The sequence below is a fragment of the Berghia stephanieae genome, chromosome 10, assembly GCF_034508935.2.
Source record: "Berghia stephanieae isolate SIO BIC M18660-M18661 chromosome 10, UCSD_Bste_1.3, whole genome shotgun sequence".
Classification (NCBI taxonomy): Eukaryota; Metazoa; Mollusca; class Gastropoda; order Nudibranchia; family Aeolidiidae; genus Berghia; species Berghia stephanieae.
Window position 1 is genome coordinate 16,894,941 of NC_088369.1, and position 22,694 is coordinate 16,917,634.

General features: G+C 38.7%; 1 protein-coding gene across 1 annotated transcript in view; it reads left to right on the forward strand.

Annotated features, from left to right (window-relative positions):
* Positions 1–22,694, forward strand: part of LOC144980595 (putative glutamate receptor) — a 32,675-nt gene that overhangs the window by 7,866 nt on the left and 2,115 nt on the right. The window contains exons 2-10 of the mRNA XM_078928272.1: positions 2,346–2,457; positions 6,160–6,213; positions 6,784–6,960; positions 9,425–9,572; positions 12,337–12,549; positions 14,425–14,539; positions 17,451–17,658; positions 19,338–19,546; positions 21,442–21,664. Coding sequence (XP_078784398.1) covers positions 2,346–2,457; positions 6,160–6,213; positions 6,784–6,960; positions 9,425–9,572; positions 12,337–12,549; positions 14,425–14,539; positions 17,451–17,658; positions 19,338–19,546; positions 21,442–21,664 — 1,459 coding nt within the window. The remainder of the gene's footprint in view (positions 1–2,345; positions 2,458–6,159; positions 6,214–6,783; positions 6,961–9,424; positions 9,573–12,336; positions 12,550–14,424; positions 14,540–17,450; positions 17,659–19,337; positions 19,547–21,441; positions 21,665–22,694) is intronic.

Genomic DNA, 22,694 nt, shown 5'->3' on the forward strand with positions numbered 1-22,694 from the left:
TCATATAACCTCAATTGTGTTGGAAGAGATCTAAAGCAACAAACAAAAATAGGAATAGACCCTAGAGACAAATTTCCCCTATGTGATGAATAAAGGGAATTTTACTTTATTTTTATTTATTTTATTCGTGTATATTTTATTCCTTCGTGGAATGCCTAGGCGACGACGTCTTATGATGTCGTGGCGGAAGAGCATAACTTTATTTCACTTAATTCTATTCACTCACTCAACCCTAACACCGACTATATCCGTTGTTGACTCGGGTTATTTTTACCCCACGCCTATTTATTACATTTTGTCTGAGACAAATTATAGGCGTAGTATCAAAGCTATTGTTTTTAGTTTTTTTACATGTTAATGGTAGTCAAATAAAACCATCTATGTACATGCTCATTTTTATTACATTTTTTTCCAATTTTGAATAGTAGCAAAAATAAAATAAATAAATAAATTCCCTTTATTCATCCCTAAGGGGAAATTTGTCTTTAGGGTCTATTCCAAGGGAAGACTGGAATAACCCAGGCGTCAGCCGCAGTGCAGCGCCGCAAAGTGAGCTAAGGGTAGGTGACTTGCTCAAGGCCACACAACGCGGCGGGCGATCGAACTCGGTACCTTTCGGGTACGAAGCAAAGACCATACCGCTGAGCCACGCTGTCCAATCTCTAGGATTGAGTGAGTTCATCAGACTATAAACGTTTAAAGTTACACATAGTTTTGTGTGTCGGTTCGTTCTATCCGGCTGGCAGATGTTTTGAGCTTTTTGGAGAAACGCAATGCATCATCATCATCATCATTGCCTTTTTCACCCTGGGTCAGACAAACAGTTTCCATCCTTCTCTATCCTGAGCCAACTTTTTTATCTCATTCCAGGTCTTACCACTTCTCTGTATATCAGCTTCTTTAATTCTTCTCCATGTTCCTCGTGGCCTTCCCCTTGATCTTCTGCCCTGAGGGTTCCAGTCCAATACTTTCTTTGTTATTCCTACTCCCTGTGTATGAATCCCGTCCCCTCTCCCTGAATATAAAATCTTCTCCCCAGACTTGAGGTGTTTCTGCCCGGATTGTATCCAGTGGGTTTCGCTTACTCCAAGTATGTCAATAGGTAATTTTGTTCAGCCTGACCCATGGGTATGTTTACAACTTTCATAAACAAAACAGCGTGTTTACATTTATTAAGAAACATCCAATCGTTGTCCAGTAACTTACTTACTTACTTACTGATCCGAACCAGCGACCACCTGAGCTCTAGCACTTCGGTCTTGTGCCATGACGTAGAAGTTAGACATCTTTTGTAGTTGTTCCAGGTGACTATAAAGTGTGTTACTGATGCTTGGATTTGGTGGGAGGAATGTGCATCTCAGGTCTTCAAGAGGTTGACATTCAAGCAAGCGGTGTGTTACTGTTTCATTGGGGTGTTGACATAGGGGGCAGGAAGGGGATGTGTCTTTTGTAATTTTGCTTAAATGGTTGTTGAGCGGTATGTGTTGTGTGTCCAGTAACAAATCACGTGATCGATGACAAGGTTGAACGAAAGCCTGAATATCGATGGATCCCATTATCTTATTCCATTTAAGTTTGCCGTTTTCTGGTCTTAAATTTCCTTTAGATTTCAAATGGAAATCAGATTTCGTGACGTAACACCTCCCATTCTTCCGGTTTCAAACTCTTTAGAAGTGTGTAACTAGTCCAATGAATATTATTTTGTTTGTTTTTAAGGGTTTTATGGCGCTTGCAACACATTAGGGTCATATCAGCGCCATGTCCAATGAATAGGTTACATACTGAATCAAAATGTGACATAACTATTTCAGTAACAGGATGTATAGGCAGATTCTAAGGATTACGAGACGTAAAAGAGCGAGGATGGATGATCTTTATTGACGACCAGTTTTTTATTTAGGCTTGAAAATAAGATGCCATCACTCTGAAACGAGAAGATGAATTAGTTGCACATTGTACGTGTCCAGTCTTCTTGGGGGACTAGTTTTACACTTCCAACGAGATTGGAACCAGTATTTTAACATCACACGACTTTTCCCTTTTACTAAGGTGTTATAATACGATTTGTAACCGAAATCGGGAACATATTGACTTCCAGGAAATTTCTCTAAACTTAATCTTTCAGCTCCCAGAGCGTGGCAACGTAGCTCAGCCGTAAGATTTTAGCTTCGTACCGGAAAGGTCCGAAGTCACCTCACCCTGGTTCACTTTAGGGCGCTGCACTGCGGCTATCGCCTGGATTATTCCAGTTTTCTCTTGGAATAGACCTTTAAGACAACTTTCCCTTTGGGATGAATGTAAAGTAAATTGTTTTTTTCTAAAAAGAAAATTATATTTTGTTCCAGATCGTCAACACTTTCTGCCATGATGAATTCACACCCTGGAAGAACCATGTACTTCCATTTGATGTTTGTTTGTGGAATTTTCCTGTTGACTCTCAACACCGCACGAGCTGAGGTAATAATAATAATGATAATAATAATAATAATAATAATAATATAATATAATAATAATAATAATAATAATAATAATAATAATAATAATAATGATAATGATAATGATAATGATAATAATAATAATGATATAATGATAATGATAATGATGATAATAATATAATAAAATAATAATAATAATAATAATAATAATAATAATAATAATGATAATAATAATAATAATAATAATAATAAAAATAATAATAATAATAATAATAATAATAATAATAATAATAATAATAATAATAATGATAATGATAATGATAATAATAATAATAATAATAATAATAATAATAATAATAATAATAATAATAATAATGATAATAATGATAATGATAATGATAATGATAATAATAATGATAATAATAATGATGATAATGATAATGGTAATGATAATGATAATGATAATAATAATAATAATAATAATAATAATAATAATAATAATAATAATAATAATAATAATAATAATAATATAACAATAATAATAATGATCATAATAATGATGATGATAATGATAATGATAATAATAATAATAAAAATAATAATAATAATAATAATAATAATAATAATAATAATAATAATAATAATAATAATAAAAATAATAATAATACTATAATAATTATAATAATAATAATAATAATAATAATAATAATAATAATAATAATAATAATAATATAATAATAACAATAATAATAATGATCATAATAATGATGATGATAATGATAATGATAATAATAATAATAAAAATAATAATAATACTATAATAATAATAATAATAATAATAATAATAATAATAATAATAATAATAATAATAATAATAATAATAATAATAATAATAATAATAATTTATTTTATCCATTGCAATTTTTTTTGTATATGACATGTTTGAGAGTTGACCAAGTTCCAGCCCAGGGGGAAATGATATCTCTCTATTGTGACACAATATGCTACAATGTTGATAAGAGGGAAGAATATGGAGATCATCCTTCATTAGTTTTTGTGAAAATTTTGCCACAAGATTTTTAAATGTTTTTCAAATGACAAACCCCCCAAATTATGTCTCAAAACGGTTATCAACACAGATAATTTATATTTTTCACCAAAATTGTTGTTTTTAAACCTATAATGACGATACAGAATGATTAAAACATCCCAATTAGGGAATTGTTTTTTTTCTTAGAAAAAGACCCACACCGCCCGTTAAGCCAATCTGGCTGAAAGCACACTCCATTCCCCAGGCGTTACAAACCCGGACAAAATAAAGGTCCCAATGGTGGACGGCAAAATTATCTGGTATACCAATGTTCTACACTGCAAAGGTCAATTCTTTTTCTCCTCCTCTTCTTGTTGTTGTTGTTGTTGTTGTTGTTCATTTTCTTCTTCTTCTTTTTCTTCTTCTTCTTCTTCTTCTTCTTCTTCTTCTTCTTCTTCTTCTTCTTCTTCTTCTTCTTCTTCTTCTTCTTCTTCAAATACCAAGTGCTAGACATCGGTGATCATGGTACGCCATTCATCTATCTGATCAGATAACCTCAGAAAACTAATAATATTACTCTTCTATTTCTTTGTCACCCAGCTTTTCAAACTATTCAAAAATGTTTTTCTTGGTCTACCTACCTTTACTCTTTTTACCTTCTATCTTTTCCTCACAGGAAAGTTCAATTAGAGGTCAAATTTGGGAGAAATTCCAATCGTGTCGACCACTAATAGTACCAAAAAAAAAATGATTATACACAGTTGCATGCCTTGAATTACGTACAGTTATATTTGTGACACTTCGCCTCAAAACGGTATGAAGTCGGATTGGTCAAGATGTTGACAACTGCATTTATAGCCAGAAATATCAGACTTGTGTTGAGTTTATATCATTTATTGAGGAGAATGGCAACCATATTTTAGGGTGCTGATGCCAACAATTTATATTTTTGACCAGTTTTAACATTAATTTCGGCTTTTAAGTATATGGTTCGTTCGGACATAATACCGTTTTGAGACGATGGGTCACATTTATCCAAAGAGAAAAAGAACTTGACACCCTTTGGCAATCGCCGCCAGATACATTTGGCATCCATCATTTTTTTTGCCGGATTTTGAAAACATAAACAACACGGCTATGTCGTCCAGTGATATGACACTCACTTTTGGATCGGAAGGTTGTCCTCAGTTCAAGCCTCGCTCGGCGCATAGTTGATTCCTTAGAAAAGATACTTTACTCTACTCACGTCCTCTTACCGTACTCAGGTGTTAAATGAGTACCTGGTCGTTAACAGCGCCGTAAAAAACATGTAATATCGCCTAAAAGGCGTCCTCTCGTTCTATAGATAGAATGCGCTTGGCCAAGGAGTTCACAACATTGCCATCCGGAAGTATAACGGACCAACACACAAACTCTGTGTAACCATGAACTTTTATAGTCTGGTTAATACAGTTTAGTGAGAACAACTCACAAACGCGGATGGCAAAAACAATAACAAAGGCATAAGTGACGTCATCTGCATACTATCTATACTTGTTGGTCAGGAACCCCTTGTAAAGCACTTTGAGCACGTTTAGGGGATATTGGGCAATATAAATGCTGAATTTTTTACTTTTTCTTGTTTTTTTCGGGGGCGGGTTCTAAATCTGTTCAGAATACTCGTCCTTCAAATATCGATTGCTTTAAATGGCCCTCATCTTAGCAAAAACTCTCAAACCCGGGACTTCACTTTTTTCTACAGTAGTACTTTGCGAGGTCCCGGGTTTAAAGGTTTTTGCTAAGACGAGGGTCATTTAAATCGATCGATATTTCAAGGACGAGTTTTCTGGCCAAATTTCTAAATATGTGTTTTTCCAGAGCACGGTAGTGCCGCTCTATAGATAGTATGCAGATGACGTCACTCAGGCCTTTGTTATTGTTTTTGCCATCCGCGTTTGTGAGTTGTTCTCACTAAACTGTATTAACCAGACTATAAAAGTTCATGGTTACACAGAGATAGATAGAATGCGGTTGGCCACGGAGTTCACAACATTGCCATCCGGAAGTATAACGGACCAACACACAAACTCTGTGTTACCATGAACGTTTATAGTCAGGTTAATACAGTTTAGTGAGAACAACTCACAAACGCGGATGGCAAAAACAATAACAAAGGCCTGAGTGACGTCATCTGCATACTATCTATAAACCTGACTATAAACGTTCATGGATACACACAGTTTTGTGTGTTGGTCCATTATACTTCCGGATGGCAATGTTATGAGCTTCTTAGCGCATACTATCTATAGATAGAATGCGCTTGGCCAAGGAGTTCACAACATTGCCATCCGGAAGTATAACGGACCAACAGACAAACTCTGTGTAACCATGAACTTTTATAGTCTGGTTAATACAGTTTAGTGAGAACAACTCACAAACGCGGATGGCAAAAACCATAACAAAGGCCTGAGTGACGTCATCTGCATACTATCTATAAAGATAAAATGAATATAAGGTCAGGCATGTCTTTGTTATTGGTTTTTTTTTTTCCACGTTTATGAGTAATTCTCACTAAACTGTATTATCCAGACTATAAACGATCAAGGTTACACATAGTTTTGTGTGTTGGTCCGTTATATTTCCGGATGGCAATGTGAGCTTCTTAGCCAAGCGCATACTATCTATATAAATACTCTTGTTATTTTTTTTTTCTAGTTTCCACACCCAACCAACGAGACAAGTAAACCTTTGAGAATCTTGACTGTGTTGGTGAGTATCGCCATATCCTCTTCTTTTCTCTTACCGCTTATCACTTCACACCCCCCCCCCCCCCTCAAACCCCAGCACCCACCCTAAACTTCATTCACTTGCCCTATGCCTAATACATTACGCTATCGTTTCATTTTCTCTCTCTCTCTCTCTCTATCTCTCTCTCTCTCTCTCTCTCTCTCTCTCTCTCTCTCTCTCTCTCTCACTCTCTCTCTCCCTTTCTCTCTCTCTCTCTCTCACTCTCCCTTTCTTTCTCTCTCTCTCACTCTTTCTCTTTCTCCCTCTCTCCCTCTCTCTCTCACTCTCTTTCTCCCTCTCTCCCTCTCTCTCTCTCTCCCTTTCTCTCTCTCACTTTCTCTCTCTCTCACTGTCTCTCTCTCTCACTTTCTCTCTCTCACTGTCTCTCTCTCTCACACACACTATCTCTCTCTCTCACACACACACACTTTCTCTCTCTCTCTCACTTTCTCTCTCTCTCACGTTCTCTCTCTCTCTCACACACACACACACACTCACATGAGACGATGGGTCATATATACGTTAACGATGGCTACCATTCTACCCACCCAGGGGGCTCCATTTGTGATGAAGGATAGACAGACTGGGAAGTTCACAGGCTTGCTGATCGATATCCTTGACCATGCGGGAATTTCCATTGACCATGTTGACACGGCTGTGCGAGGGGAATATGGCTGGGAAGAAAGTCCTGGGGCTTTCGGCGGAGCTATAGGAGATCTAGTGGCCGGGGTAAGTTGGCACGGTTTGGTAGTTGATTCATATTTAGTGTATTAGAAAAATTAATTACGTTCATCCGTGTGGCATCTTAAATCACTCAACCCTAACACCGACTATAGATAGTATGCGCTTGGCTAAGAAGCTCATAACATTGCCATCCGGAAGTATAACGGACCAACACACAAAACGGTGGGTATCCATGAACGTTTATAGTCTGGTTAATACAATTCAGTGAGCATTACTCATAAACGCGGATGGCAAAAAACAATAACAAAGACCCGAGTGACGTCATATTCGAACTATCTATATCTTAAGTTTACCGGGGTTACTTTTACCCCATGCCTATTTATTACATTTTTCTGAGGCAAATTATAGGCGTAATATCAAAGCTAATGTTTATAGTTTTTGCATGTTAATGATAGTTGGATAAAACTATCTTTGTATCTGCTCGTTTATAATACATTTTTTTCCAATTTTAAAAAGTAGAAAAAAATCTTTAGGATTGAGTGAGTTAAGATGTTTAGGCTATTGATAAAGGCGTGTATATGTACATAGTAAAAGTACAGTACTATGTTTATATATATATATATATATAATATATATATATATATATATATATATATATATATATATATATATATACGGAACTCATTAATGTGGTTCTAATTTAAGGAATTTATTGTAATTTTTTTAAAAATACATTCCGATTAAATAATGCTGCTCTACCACCAAGGAAATTGCAATAGCTTGTTACCCTTTTGATAGGACGCTTGACTATCACCAAGTACTTTCCACCATATTTAATAGACCAAGCTCCGAATTCACTGCTAGGTGGACAGGAGGGTTAGGAAAAAAATGTCGGCTTCACCCAGGATCGAACTCGGGTTAGTTTGCGTGTGAAGCGAGTGCTCTACCATCTGAGCCTTACCCCCTCCCCACCCCACACACACACGCACACACACATCCAAACACACACACCCACAAACACATATTTCCTTTTAATGGAAAGCAGACGCCGTGACGTCACACCTGTCTCTGATCCGATTCAAAACTCATTGGAAGTGTGTAACTAGTCCTTTTGAGGACTAAAAACGAAAAAGCTATAGATATATTGAATCACCAATTGATAGAATGAAGTTGACGTCACTCAGGTCTCTGTTATTGCTTTTTGCCATCCGCGTTTTTTTTTTTAGTAATTCTTACTAAACTGTATTAATTAACCAGACTACAAAAGTTCAAGGTTACACATAGTTTTGTGTGTTGGTCCGTTATACTTCCGGATGGCAATGTTGTGAGTTTCTTAGCCAAGTGCATACTATCTATAAATGGCATGACTATTTTATTCTTCTTCTTCCTCGTCTTGTGGAAACCTCCAATATTGTCGAGGATCACTCCACAGTTTGTAGGGTTTTACATTTTGAACTTGCTCAAACTCTGCACATAACACTAATTTTTGTTAAAAACGCACATAGATTAAAAAGTCACGTTGTGAACTCTAGCAATCGCGTGAAGGCATGTTGGCAACCGTTTTCAGCCACTTCAACTGGGAGGCTATTCCATAGCAGGGTTGCCAGATTAATTTCAGGCATTCTGCCAACTGGATTTAAAAAATCTGCCAAATACCACAAAAACCTGCCAAACCGTACTATTTATAGTACCCCCTTTGAAAACTCATCAGTTTTGTTAAACAAAACATTCGAAAGGCCGATGTCATATTTTTTTTTCATTTCCCAAGTTTTAAAAAATCACTAATACATAAAAATTGCCATGAAAAACGTGGAGTAGACCTATACATTCATCCCTAGGCCTCGGAAAATAAAATCTGCCAAATATCTGCCAAACTGCCAAACCGATTTTTCTCTGTAGACGACTTCAAATTCTGCCAAAAAAAAAGGAAATTTGGCAGAAAATCTGCAAAATTGGCAACACTGTTCCATAGTCGGGCAGTGGAAGGCATCATTAGCATAATGAACAGGTAGATTCGTATTATCACAGGACGTGAAAGAGCGAGGAGGGATGATCTTTCTGGGCGACTAGCATTTATCTAGGCTAAGAAAGAAAACAAACTATATGCCGCTAATATATTTTATATAGCACAATATCCACTAAATGTGCTCAAAGCGCTTTACAAGGAGTCCCTGACCAACAGCAACATGTACCATGTAAAACGAAACATGGCGCCTGTTTGGCGATATTACAATTTTTTTTGTGACAGAGACAACGCTACCAACGGCCAGGTACTCATTTTACACCTGAGTACGACGAGAGAGTAAAGAGCCTTTTCCAAGGACTCAACTATGCGCCGAGCGAGGCTCAAACTTAGGACCTTCCGATCCAAAAGCGAGTGTCATACCACTAGACCACATAGCTAAGAAATAAGATATATCAGTATCCAGTCCTCTGGATGGCTAATTTCACACTTCCACGGAGATTGGAACCGGTATTCTTATTTTGTTGTTTTTTTGTTTGTTTCCAGAAATACGACCTGGCCGTGGGTCCGTTCTCGATCCGGTCCCAGAGAGCTAAAGTGGTCAGTTTCACCCTGCCCGTCTTTCACAACACCTACATGGTGCTGTACAAACTGCCCAAAGACACGGAGTGGAAGGTCGTCGATGACAGAATGGGTTTGTGTCTACCATGTGTTTATATCCGTAGCCATCGTTAACATAATATAGATAGTTCGAAGATGACGTCACTCAGGCCTTTGTTATTGTTTTTGCCATCCGCGTTTGTGAGTTGTTCTCACTAAACTGTATTAACCAGACTATAAAAGTTCATGGTTACACAGAGTATGTGTGTTGGTCTGTTATACTTCCGGATGGCAATGTTGTGAACTCCTTGGCCAAGCGCATTCTATCTATAGCCTGACACAAGAACCCTCTAGGACTGGCAGTTTGACGTCATTTTTTTAGGTTTGTGTAGCGTCTAGTGAGTTGTCGTTAGTAGAGCTCAAGGAAACAAGTTATGTCATTGGTTGAACTATTGAATACAACCCACGATTTGTTTTCTTTTGTGGCTAAAGACTGGCATTTTGACGTCATTTTTTGGCCAGTGTCAGGCTATAATAAGTTAACGATGGCTACGATATATCAGACTTCTCCCATAGTGTCTTCTATCCCCCATATATCTGTTTTCCAATATGTTTTCCTGGATGGGTTCATGACCTCCCACAGTGGGCAGGGAGGTACTTGCTATGTCTTATATCCCCCATATCTGTTTTCCAATATGATTCCTGGATGGGGCTCCTGACCTCTCATAGTGGGCAGGGAGATACTTGCTGTCTCTTCGATCCCCCTATATTATGTGTTTGCCAACTTGCTTTCCGCCTTTGTCTTGGAATGAGATTACTTGGTTTTGTCCTGGCCCTGGCCAGATACCCTGGCTGAGAGGGAAACTGTCAAATGTATAGTTTGACTTTTGAGATATGATAGTTTATTCCTTGTAAATCATCTTCCTGTTATGCCCTGTATTATGTTTTGTTTATGCATTATATATGATTTGAGTGTATTCCTCTTAGTGGGGACATGTGCTTGTGTCTGGATGAGACGTTTAGGTGCTTTCAAACTAATTACACTGAGAGTGTGCTCTTGGAATCTACAAGTTCCTATTTGAACCAATTCCCCTTTGTCTTACCTTTTCTTGGGTACTTTAATTATAATTCCATAACTTTTTACTATCCCATTATATTTCTTTTTACTGGCGCTGATATGACCTTAATGTGTTGCAAGCACTGTCAAACTCTTTTTAAAAAACATATCAGACTCACCGCTTCAAAACTTTGACAAATCGGGATGAATAAAACCCCTTAAAACCAATTTAGATTGTATCTATTCTCTACCAAATCAAAAAAAATAAAAACAAACAAAAAATAATGTTTTAAAATATCTTGATCTCTTTTTATAGCGCAATATCCACTAAACGTGCTCAAAGCGCTTTAAAAGGTCTGGATTATAAATGATGTATTATTGGTTTTAATTGTTATTATGTTTGGCTGAAGAAGAGTTTTAATCCCGAAACGTTCCATGTTTGGTATTTTGTTCTCTTTCAAAGCTGTTATATTTATTTATTTACTCATTACTTTGCATATCCAAATGTAATAAAAGATTTAGTGTCATGAACTGTTTAACTGTTAGAAGTTAAAGATTTTGTCATTCTGGTGGTTTTTGACTTTACACCCACTCCATTTCGAGCATAGATTTAATACCGTTCAAAGGCGGTGGGTAACATTTTTAAAACTGACCTGATATCAGAGTGAACCCTTTGATAATTCAGATTGTTAGGCTCAAGCGGTGGTTCCCGATAGCTCAGTAGGTAGGGCACTCGCTTCACACGCAAAGAAGTCGAGATCGATCCAGGGTGCAGTCAAAAAAAAATTATGACTCCACCCCCCCCCCTCCCCGCCCTCCTATCGTAAGGATAGCAAGCAATTTCTGTTGTCTGATTCACACTATAGAAATAGGAATAAAGTCCGGCTCCATGGGCCTAAAAGCTCTGAAGGGCTACTTTGATGTCATCATGTTACAATACAACACAATACAATACAATACAATGCAATACCTAATAAGAGCTAAATTAGGCCTATAGTGCGACCTTTGGTGCCCTATCACAGTGATAAAAAATCTGATATGCATTAGTATTATATAAAGTACAAGATATCAAATATAAAACAAACATCAATTAATAATTGAATTCAAACCTAAGGTGATCTAATTCCTTATCAAGACAGTTCTTAAAAACGTTGGCGTTACTCGCAGTTCTTGGAGAGGCGTGTTGGAGAGAGTTACAAATATCCACGGTCCTGATAATTAAAGAGTGGGCACGTATTGAGGTCGAACACCGGTCTTTGAAGATTTTGAAGACCCTCAGCTCTTGTTGACGTCAAAACCGCATAGTTGAAGAACTCCTTGGAATCCAAGTTGTCAATCTTGTGTACGATCTTGTAAATTTGAATTAGATCACCTCTAAGTCTTCTGTACTTTAACCCTCTCCTTACCACCCATAGGAAAATCGTCACATTCGTTACGTTGCAGCCAAAATTTTTCTCATTCTAACTTCTTTTGTGCATCATAATATTTGAACAAAAATGTTTGCTATAGTTAAAGTATATTAACACTGTGTTGAAGAGCTCGTTTAGCATTTTTTTAAATATGTATAGCAAGAACTAACAGCTTTTGTGTTTGAGTGAAATGAATCTATTTTTGTATAGGTTGGGTGTGAAGTTTTGGGGAAAATCCGGAAAATGGCCTGTAGAAGAGAGTTAAAGATGGAAGTGAAAGGCGTTCCAATCTTTGTTTATATGACAGATAAGACATATGTTGATATAATCTATATTGTTTTATATTATATTGTTTTATATTATATTGTTTTATATTATATTGTTTTCCTCAGCGACATTGTTGAAGCCTTTCAGCACAGGTCTGTGGTTCATCATCATTCTCATGGCCCTCATCTCCAGCATAGTCCTCTACATCATCAGGCGGTATAGTCCTTACGAGCATGACGTCATCACGACTACGTCAGAACAAAGGGATGATAACTCGTTTTCGAAAACTTCTTGGGGAAGTGATCTGATGTATCTGCTGGGATCTCTGACTGGACGAAGTAAGTTTGAATCCCTCACATAGTGAGCAAAGGGTGTACATACTGTGTCTTCTATCCCCTTATTTCTGTTTTCCAACATGCTTTCTGTCTTTGTCTTGGTTTTGTCCTGGCCCTGGCCGAGTCCTATCTGGGAGGGAAACAGTCAAATGCATAGTTATTGTTTTAGGAGAGGATATTTTTTCCTTGTAAATCATCTCTCCGTTATATATTATTATATTTGTTATTTTTGTATTATGTATAATGTAAGCATTTTAGTGTATTTCTTTGTTGAATTTTCTGCTTGTGTCCGGATGAGACTTATAGGTGATCTCAAACTAAGTACATTGATGGTTTGCTCTTGGAATCTACATCTGATCCCTATTTGTTCCCAGTTACCCTATGACTTACTTTTTCTTGGGTGCTTTAATTGTAATTCTAGAACTTTTTTACTATCCCATTTTATTCCTTTTTACTGACGCTGATATGACCTAACTGTGTTGCAAGCGCCGTAAAACCCTTTAAAAAAGTTTGAATCCTAGAACTATTTCATGACGTGTAAATGTGAATACTTATCTGCTAGACGTCGTGAATAATTTCTGGTGGTTTTGAGCGCATACAGCCTGGTAGCTGCTTCTAATGGTGTCACAGTATTATGTTTTGATGATCTATCCAGGACGCAAACTCGTCGCCGCAATTATTGTGGGCGGTCACGAATCCGCCCGGAAGCTTCGTCACAACGCAACGTTCAACTAGATGCTCTGTGGTTTCGGGCTGTTGGATGGCATTGGATGTCCTCACCAGGAAGAAGGAGAAGAAGGAGGAGGAAGAGGAGAAGAAGAAAAGAAAAAGAAGGAGGAGGAGGAGGAGGAGGAGGAGGAGGAGGAGGAGGAAGAGAAGAAGAAAAGAAGGAGGAGAAGAAGAAGGAGAAGGAGGAGAAGATCAGCTATGTTCTATTCCACCAGACACCAGCGTATTGCCAATTCTATAAATGTATTCATCAATGTTCTACTACATCAGACACCAACGTAATGTCAATTCTATAAATGTATTCATCAATGTTCTATTCCATCAGAGACCAACGTATTGCCAATTCTATAAATGCATTCATCAATGTTCTATTCCATCAGAGACCAACGTATTGCCAATTCTATAAATGTATTCATCAATGTTCTATTCCATCAGAGACCAACGTATTGCCAATTTTATAAATGTATTCATCAATGTTCTATTCCATCAGAGACCAACGTATTGCCAATTCTATAAATAATTCATCAATGTTCTATTCCATCAGAGACCAACGTAATGTCAATTCTATAAATGTATTCATCAATGTTCTATCCCATCAGAAACCAGTGTATTGCCAATTCTATAAATGCATTCATCAATGTTCTATTCCATCAGACACCAACGTATTGCCAATTCTATAAATGCATTCATCAATGTTCTATTCCATCAGAGACCAACGTATTGCCAATTCTATAAATGCATTCATCAATGTTCTATTCCATCAGAGACCAACGTATTGCCAATTCTATAAATGCATTCATCAATGTTCTATTCCATCAGAGACCAATGTATTGCCAATTCTATAAATGCATTCATCAATGTTCTATTCCATCAGACACCAGTGTATTGTCAATTCTATAAATGCATTCATCAATGTTCTATTCCATCAGACACCAGCGTATTGCCAATTCTATAAATGTATTCATCAATGTTCTATTCCATCAGACACCAGTGTATTGTCAATTCTATAAATGCATTCATCAATGTTCTACTACATCAGACACCAGCGTATTGCCAATTCTATAAATGTATTCATCAATGTTCTATTCCATCAGACACCAACGTATTGCCAATTCTATAAATGTATTCATCAATGTTCTATTCCATCAGATGCCATCGACGTGCCCAAGTCTCTCTCAGGCCGTGTACTGACGGCATTCTGGTGGCTGTTCTCCCTGATGACCGTTGGTGCTTACGTGGCTGGGCTGGCTGCCATTTTGTTCAGGTAATGTACAGTTCAACGCCAGAATCAGACAAATTTTATTTCCGGTCACAGCAGCACAACTGCCGTACTCTATAGAAACACATTTCAATTTTTTGGGACTGGGTGGGGGGGTGTTCTTGATCTCCCATAGTGGACTGGACATACTGTGTCTTCTTTACCTTTATATCTGTTGTCCAACATACTTTCTGTATTTGTCTTGGAATGAGATTACTTGGTTATGTCCTTTCCCTGGGCGGGGTCCTTGGCTGAGAGGGAAACAGTCAAATTCATAGTTATTGTTTTTGGAGATTATATTTTTTAAAACTTGTAAATCATCTCTCTGTTATGTATTGTTGATGTTTTAATTGTATAATGTAAGAATTTGAATGTATTCATCTTAGTGGGATCCTGTTCTCGTGTCTGGATGAGACGTTTAGGTGATCTCAAACAAAGTAAATTTTGATGGTATGCTCTTGGAATCTACATTTGTTTCCTATTTGTACCATTCCCTTTTGGCTTACTTTCTTGGGTGCTTTTAGTTGTATTCTAGAATTTTATTATCATCCTATTCATTTCCATTTTACTGGCGCCAAAATGACCGTAATGTGACGCACGCGCCATAAAACCCTTTTAAAAAACTAAACAAAAAAACCCAAAAGAATTGGAGAAAAGAAATTCCCCTCGTCCTTCAAATATCGTTCAATTAGAGCGACCCTGACCTTGCCATCAGTCCTAGGTATGAGAGTTTGTGACAAGTTAAGGGTCATTTTAATCGACGGTTATTTGAAGGACAAGTTTCCTGGCCAAATTGGGTAAAAGCGCGGTTTTTTCCAGAATACGACAGCACATTTAAATGCCAAACTCATGTGTTGTTCATCAATCTGCCGTATTCTGGAAGACCCCTCTCTCTCTAGTCAGCTGATCCTGCGTAGGACGTTGCTTCCCGAACTTTCTTGCGAAACAGATTACGGTTTTCCGCCAGTCTACTTGCTTGAGTTGTTGTCATTCCCAGCCATTCACATATATCTTGTTCCCAGTTTCTTGTTGGTCTACCTCTTCCTCTCTTGCCGTCTACCGTTGTCTGCAGAATGTGCTTTTCTAATGATTCGTGGCGAGTCGTCGAAGACCCCATATTTAAAAATTTGGCCAGAAAACTCGTCTTTCAAATATCGATCGATTTGTACAGACGATACAAGTTATGTTGCATTTTATTGTATTTTATTTGTTTTCCCCGTTAATTTGTGCATTGAAGTGCTGACAAAGGGTTTGTAACCGATTCGTTCATTGTCTGTATCGTCCATATAGATAGTTCGAAGATGACGTCACTCAGGTATTTGTTATTGTATTTTTTGCCATCCGCGTTTATGAGTAATGCTAACTGAACTGTATTAACCTGACTATAAACGTTCATGGATACACACAGTTTTGTGTGTTGGTCCGTTATACTTCCGGATGGCAATGTTATGAGCTTCTAAGCCAAGCGCATACTATCTATACCAAGCCTCTCCATTTTCACTCTTTCGTTAGTATTTTCACAATCACAGGCTTCAGGCAGCCCCTACCGTTTTCTGAGTTTTTAAATGTACAATTGAAATGAATGAAGGACTTATCTAGGTCTCCATGGCGCTGACTTTATTTCTGGACTGAAGTCGCCATCACATCAAGAAGCTCTGAAGCGCATAGTTGAGTCCTTGGAAAAGGCTCTTTACTCACATGCTCTCGCCGTACTCAGGTGTAAAATGAGTACCTGGCCGTTAACAGCGTTGTCCCTGTCGGAAAAATGATAATATCGCCTAACAGGCGTCATGTCCCGTCCTACATGTTAAGTGTTGCTATTGGCCAGGAACCCCTTGTAAAGCGCTTTGAGCACATTTAGTGGATTTTGCGCTATATAAAAGCTCAATTTAATTTAATTTTAAATGTACAATTGAAATGAATGAAGGACTTATCTAGGTCATAATGGCGCTGACTTTATTTCTGGACTGAAGTTGCCATCACATCAGCTTGATCGAAATTCGTCAAGGGCTTTGGTAACCACGGGATGGGATCTCGATAGCTAGAGATGATGATGACGATGGTGATGATGATGATGTTGTTGTTGATGCCGGTTTTTTTTTTGTTTTTTTTTGGGGGGGGGGGGGGGGGTTTAACGATAACTGCTATGACACTAGTGTGCATCTTGTGTGAGTGTGTCTATGTCAATATTGTATTGTTATAAATGTGTAACCAAATGACAAATTGCCACTTTTTTGGGGACAATAAAGATATATTATTATTATTATTATTATTATTATTATTATTATTATTATTATTATTATTATTATTATTAGAGCACTCGCTTAACACGCAAAGGGTGCAGTTGAGATGGGCTTTTTTCTGATCGATCCCCCTGTCCACCCAGCAGTGATTGGGTAGCTGGATATGTTAGATTTGTCGGGACGTACGTTGCGATAGACTAGCATCCTATCCAAAGGGTAGCAAATGACTGCCATTGTTCGTTTCACACTATAGAAAACGGAATAAACTCCGGCTGCATCGTCCGAGTGGCTTGGAAGGACTACAAAAATTTCCATTGAAATCATAAACGATCATAATTGGGTTCAATAGTCGTGACGTCAATTCCCTTGTAATGACGCATAGCAACTGATTCTAAACTATAGGAACAATGGCGGACGCCTTTATCTCCATCACCGTCCTTATGAAATACTTCTTCTACGAGCATAAACGTGTACCCAGAGGAGAAAAAAAATTATAAATCTGAACATATTTGGACTTTTATACATTTTGATCACATGACATGTGAACAAGTTCTAGCCAGCATGAAGAATAAAGAGTACCGATTTTCTTTGTTTAGAACCAAGCTGCCTGTTGCTGGGCGAACGTGACATCAGACTATTGAATCCTATTATTTTTTTTCTTCTAATGTTCACAGGTTCAATCCCCATACACAAACTCTTCCATTTGGCTCAATAGAGGAGATGATAGCCAGCCCGGAGGTGAAAATTCTGGAAGTCAAAAACAGCACGTCCTACAGATACATCGCAGACCACGACGGCGGGGTTGAGAGGGCGCTTCACAAATACTGGTTGGATAACTGGGATGACGTCATGGTGAATTCCGTTATGGAGGCTCTGAAAATGGTCGGTAGGCTGGTCATATTGGAGAAATTAATTCACTCCTGTTGCTCCTCTTCTTCTTCTTCCTCTTCCTCCTCCTCCTTCCTTCGCCCTCCTCTTCCTCCTCCTTGCGAATATGTGGTCTTGTGGTATGACACTCGCTTTCGGATGGATCGGAAGGTCCTGGATTCGAGCCTCGCTCGGCGCATAGTTGAGTCTTTGGGAAAGATTCTTTACTCACCGTACTCAGGTGTAAAATGAGTCCCTGGCCGTTGCAGTGTTGTCTTTGTCGGAAAAAAGTTGTAATATCGCCTAAAGCGTCATGTCTGGTTCTACATGTTAAATGTTGCTGTTGGTCATGGAACCCTTGTAAAGCGCTTTGAGCATGTTTAGTGGATATTGCGCTATATAAAAATCTCAAGCTCAAGCTCACGTTTTTCTTCCGACCCTTCTTCCCCTCCTCACCTTCCTTCTCCTTCCCCCTCGTCCTCCTCCTCCTCCTCCTCCTCCTCCTCTTCCAATTTCCATCTTCCTCTCCTCCTCCTCCTCCTCCTCCTCCTCCTCCTCCTCCTCCTCTTCCAATTTCCATCTTCCTCTCCTCCACCTCCTCCTCCACCTCCTCCTCCTCCTCCTCCTCCTCCTCCTTGTCCTCCTCCTTGTCCTCCTCCTCAATCCTCTTAATCATTTCCTCCTCCTCCTCCTCCTCCTCCTCCACCTCTTCCTCCTCCTCCTCTTCCTCCTCCTCCTCTTCATCCTCCTCCTACTCCTCCTCCTCCTCCTCCTCCTCCTCCAACTCCTCCTCCTCCTCCACCTCTTCCTCCTCCTCCTCTTCCTCCTCCTCCTCTTCATCCTCCTCCTACTCCTCCTCCTCCTCCTCCTCCTCCTGCTCTTATGCGTGCTACTCCTCCACCTCCACCTCATCCTCCTTCCCCTTTTCCTTCCCCTTTTCCCCATCTTTCACCTTCTTCTTCTTCTTCTACACTCACACCGTCTTCATGTTTGAATGTCTAGTTGGTGAAGGAGTGGTATTGTCTTCATCAAAAAATAAAAATAATTAGATAAATTAGGGGGCATCTTTGCTTCGTCGTACCCGAAATGTACCGTGTTCGATCACCCGCCGCTGCGCTGTGTCGCCTTGAACAAGTCACCTCGCTCTAACTTGATTTGCGGCGCTGCACTAATAATAATAATAATGAATGAATTTATATAGCGCCTAGATCCACAATGTGCTCAGAGGCGCTTTACAATGCAAATAAAACACAACAATAAATCGATAATTTAAGCATAGAATCTATCATATTGGAATAGCATTAATCAATTTGTAATTTAATTACCACGCACTGTGCCACAAGATGAAAATTTAGGATATCTATAACATGCAGGCCTACTAGAAATGTTAAACATCAAATGATTTCCTAAAGAGATATGTTTTAAGTTTCTTTTTAAAGTTTTCAAATGTTGGACATTTTTTGAGGGATAAAGGCAGTTGGTTCCATAAGACGGGTGCTAACACTGCGGCTAACGCCTGAGTTATTCAAGTCTTCCCTTGTAATAGACCCTCGAGACAAATTTCCCCGATGAGATGAAAAAAGGAAGAGAATTTATAAATGTTTTTAAAATTATCTTCTTTCGTTCTTCATTTATTTATTTTCGAGAATAAGACAGTAGTCAGATGGGTAGAATTTTTCTTTATGTTTTCTCAGATGGAGGACGGGGATGGACAGTATGGCGTTTTTATGAATGAAGCGACTGCCAACTTCCTGGCAGGTAACGTTCGTCCGTGTGACAAAGTTGTCATCGAAGGACAAATAGGTGATGATCCCATCGGGTTTGCCTGTCAGAAAGGATCGTCTGTGTGTGAAGAGTTGAATGTCGCCATTTTGAATTTACATGAGACTGGAGAAATGACAAGGTAAGGGAATGTTTTAGTAACTGTGTGCGGCTATGTGGTCTAGTGGTATGACACTCGCTTTTGGATCGGAAGGTCCTGGGTTAGAGCCTTGCTCAGCGCATAGTTGAGTCCTTGGAAAAGGCTCTTTACTCAAATTTTCTCACCTTATTCGGGTGTAAAATGAGTACCTGGCCGTTAACAGCGTTGTCTCTGTCCGAAAAAAATTATAATATATCGCCTTACAGACGTCGTGTCTCGTTCTACATGTTAAGTGTTGCTGTCTGGGTGGGGTTCCTGACCTCCCATAGTGGGCAGGGAGGTACTTCCTGTGTCTTCTATCCCCCTATATCTGTTTTTCAACTAGCTTTTTATCTTTGTCTTGGAATGAGTTGGTTTTGTCCTGGCACTGGCCGGGTACCCTGGCTGGGAGGGAAACAGTCAAATGTATAGTTTTGGGAGATGACATTTTTTCCTTGTAAATCATCTCTCTGTTATGCACTGTATTATGTTTTCTTTGTATTATATATGATTTGTAAAACATTTGAGTGTATTCCTCTTAGTGGGGACTTCTGCTTGTGTCTGGATGAGACTTTTAGGTGATTCCAAACTAGGTACTTTGATGGTATGCTCTTGGAATTTACATCTATTTCCTATTTGAACTAATTCCCCTTTGTCTTGCCTTTTCTTGGGTGCTCTAATTGTATTTCTAGAACTTTTTACTAACCCATTTTCTTTCTTTTTACTGGCGCTGATATGACCTTAATGTGTTGCAAGCGCCGAGAAACCCTTAAAAACAAAAACAAAACAAACAAGTGTTGCTGTTGACCTGGGACCCCTTGTAAAGCGCTATGAACACGTTGGTGGATATCGCGCTATTTAAAAGCTTAATTTTAATTATTTTTTTACCTTGCCGCCAGTCGCTTTAACTTGGGCTTTTTTTTTTTAGCTTTTACATAGCGCATTAGCCACTAAACGTGCTCAAAGCGCTTTACAAAGGGTCCCTGACCAACAGCAACACGTAACATGTAGAACCAGACATGAATTACGCATATTACACGGTATTACAATTTTTCCGACGGAGACAACGCTGTTAAGGGACCGGTACTTATTTTACACCTGAGTACGGTGAGAGAATGTGAGTAAAGAGCCTTTTCCAAGGACTCAACTATGCGCCGAGCGAGGCTCGAACTCAGGACCTTCCTATCCGAAAGCGAGTGTCATACCACTAGACCACATAGCCGAACACGCTATAACATATAGACTATTATACTAAATTAAGAAATCAAGGGGCAGGCACCGGTGTAAGATAAAGATCTGAACAAGTGTGTATGAAAGGTGCCAGACAAAGCAAGAAAGAAATAATATACAGGAAAAAAAATCCCAAAAAAATCAGTCGACCTCGTTTCAACCAGTCAGTCTCGAATGATTTTTTTGGTAATTATTTTTTTTTTCGTGTATTTTTCTTTCTTGCTTTGTCTGGCACACACTTGATCAGATGGGAAATAACGGTGTAATTGTTAAAGTATGCGTAGTAATGACAGAGTTATATCCCATGTATCTTTGGCACCTTTCAGATCATTATCTTTGATTATTATTCACCACTCCTGTGGCATTTTTGACCGGTATCCTAAAAAAAGATAGACACCTATTTAAATATATGGCCACAAAACGTGTCCTTCTAATATCGATCGTATTTAAATGACTCTCATCTTGGCAAAAACTCTCAAACCCGGGACTTCGCGAAGGGTCCGAGATCAAACCCGGATGCGGCTGAGATTTTTTTCCGAGCGCCCCCCCCCCTCTATTCTATAGTCTGATTCACGCGATAGAAACCGGGATAAACTCCGGCTGCACGGCCTAATGGCTGAGTGACTACCATATATAAACATATTTTTCTTTTCCCTCTGTCGTTTCAGTTTGGAGAAGAAATGGTTTTGGAACGAATGTCGGGAGGAGGCTGAGTTAATTTTTCAGGGCGAAACGTTCTTCGACACATTTGACGGCAAAGAGCCGTTTCATCTGTCTCCATACAGTCTGAACATACACAGGTTCTCAGCAGCCTTTCTGGTCCTGATTGTTGGAGGTGTCCTGGCTCTCGTGCTCCTGGTAGCTGAGATTCTCTACTCCAGAAGACAAGGGGTGTGTATTGTCGTCGTCGACGGCGTCCTCCTCTTCTTCTTCTTCTTCTTCTTCTTCTTCTTCTTCTTCTTCTTCTTCTTCTTCTTCTTCTTCTTCTCCTCCTCCTCCTCCTCCTCCTCCTCCTCCTCCTCCTCCTCCTCCTCCTCCTCCTTCTCCCCCTCCTCCTTGTCCTCCTTCTTCTCCTCCTTTCTTCTTCTTCTTCTCCTTCTTCGTCTTCTCCTCCTCTTTCTCCTTATCATCATCATCATCATCATCATCATCATCATCATCATCATCATTACCATCATCATTACCATCATCATCATCATCATTATTAGATCGACAACACTTCCGGAATTCAAAAAGAAATCAGCAGAAGAAGTCTTTAGTGCGGTTCTGTGGTCCAGTGGTATGACATTCCCTTTCCGATCGGAAGATCCTGGGTTCGAGCCTCGCTCGGGGCATAATTGAATCATTAGAAAAGGCTCTTTACTCCGTACTCAGGTGTTAAATGAGTAACTGACCTCTGTCGGAAAAATAATATTGTAATATCGCCTAACAGGCGTCATGTCACGTCCTACATGCTACGTGCTGCTGTTCGTCAGGGACCCCTTGTAAAGCGCTTTGAGCACCTCTAGTGGATACTGCTCTATATTAAAAACATCAATGTTTTATTTATTTATATTTTTGTTGTTGTTTATAATGTACATAATAAATTATACTATTTGTGACCCATCGTCTCAAAACGGTATTATGTCGGAACGAACCAGATGCTTAAAAGCCGAATTAAATGTTAAACTGGTCAAAAATATAAATTGTTGGCATTAGCACCCCAAAATATGGTTGCCATTCTCCTCAATAAATGATATAAACTCAACACAAGTCTGATATTTCTGGCTATAAATTCAATTTTCAACATATTAACCAACCCGACTTAATACCGTTTTGAGACGAAGGGTCACATTTCTGGAATTTACATCATAATTTTTATTTTGTAAATTCCATTTTCGAGGGTCGATGCATGACCGTCACTGACGATATGATACCGTGT